The 1,476-nt window shown below is 38.7% G+C and overlaps 1 protein-coding gene across 1 annotated transcript; it reads right to left on the bottom strand.

The window, feature by feature from the left end:
* Positions 1 to 514: 514 nt before the first annotated feature.
* Positions 515 to 1,087, bottom strand: LOC141588781 (uncharacterized). The gene has a single exon (XM_074410207.1). It carries the CDS (start codon positions 1,085 to 1,087, stop codon positions 515 to 517), a length of 573 nt encoding a protein of 190 aa, XP_074266308.1.
* Between the last annotated feature and the right edge of the window lie 389 nt (positions 1,088 to 1,476).

The following is a 1,476-nucleotide window of genomic DNA, read 5'->3' as shown; positions in this document are numbered from 1 at the left end:
AAGTTTTTACACGGTTTAAACTATTTTTAAACATTTCGAAACTATCAAAATAAATACTTTACTTCAAAATATAATAAAATTATATTTCTTTGAATTATTTTTATTTCAAATACATTAATATTAAATTTTACTTGATTAATAAATTACTTCCGCAATATATTAATGGTTCGAAATTACGGGGCGTTACAGAGGGGGCAGTCCCATTCACCCAAGGGCTTGAAAACAGGTCAACAGAGGAACCATTACCAAGCTTCCATGATAAACCAGGAGACAAAGCATTAGCCGCGCGACATAAACCAGACCATAAAAATGAAGGATCAGAGAACTTTGATCTTGAAGTAGGAATAGGAAGATCCTTCCTGTACTTGGGAACCATAAATTTTGATAATAAACCCGACGGCTGATGATGGATGCGCCATAAATTTTTCATAAAAGTTGCCTGACTTAATAAAGAGATAGATTTCAAACCTAGGCCTCCATTTACACGAGGAAGCTGCAGACAATCCCGAGAGAGTCAGTGAATAGATCTGTGTCGAACATCTTTGCGCCACCAAAAAGGCGCAATCAAAGAGTCAATCTTCTTGCATATTCCAATGGGAAAAGGAATATAAGCCATCAAAAACCGGATTGATCCCAAAATAATAGTGTTGATGATAAGCAGCTTACAGGGCTGGCTGAGGTGTAGAGAAGACCAGGCTAGAATGCGACTTGTAAGCCTATCCACCAAAGGTTGAAACACAAGAGACTTCTTAGAAGGAATATCGACAGGTACGCCCAAATAATTCCCAAAACAATCAGATGTTCGCATCTTCAGAATGGATGCCATGTGGGACCTAAAATCAGGCGGTGCATTTGGACTGAATTTAATAAAAGACTTATCCAAATTTATCATCTGACCAGACGCAAGCTCAAAGCACCGAAGCAAATCCCTTAGAGTCTCAAAAGAAGATGGAGTTGCCTTACAGCAAATAAAAACATCGTCAGCATAAAACAGATGTGTAATAGGGGGAGCGTACCGAGAAATCTTAAGGCCATTTAACGCAGTAGCCTTCTCCGCCGTACGCAAGTTGGGAGTTTTTATGATCATTCCTCGGTATATTTTGAGTATCGCAAAATCTCACTGTCCGTCTAAAATTGTAGACGAATTAAATACGTCACTACTTTTATAATAAGACAAATAACAAGTGGGATTGTGACAGTTGCGGAGCCAGAATTTGAGCTTAGAGGGGCGAAAAAATTTAGAGGGGGCGGATGAGTAATAATATAAGGCACACTCAAAAAAATTCGATAAATTTAATTAAAAACTTCGAAAAACTCAACCGCCAGGGGGGCGACCGCCCCTACTAGCCCCCCTAGCTCCACCACTGGATGGTGGGAATTGTCTTATTATGAAAGTGGTGACATATTTGACCCGTTTACATTTTTAGACGGATATACCCGTTTACAATGTGACTAATTATTCTTTGAGTATTTGAA

The sequence above is a fragment of the Silene latifolia genome, chromosome 6, assembly GCF_048544455.1.
Source record: "Silene latifolia isolate original U9 population chromosome 6, ASM4854445v1, whole genome shotgun sequence".
Lineage (NCBI taxonomy): Eukaryota > Viridiplantae > Streptophyta > Magnoliopsida > Caryophyllales > Caryophyllaceae > Silene > Silene latifolia.
The sequence above is the reverse complement of the archived record's forward strand: the minus strand, read 5'-3'. Positions and strand labels throughout refer to the sequence as shown.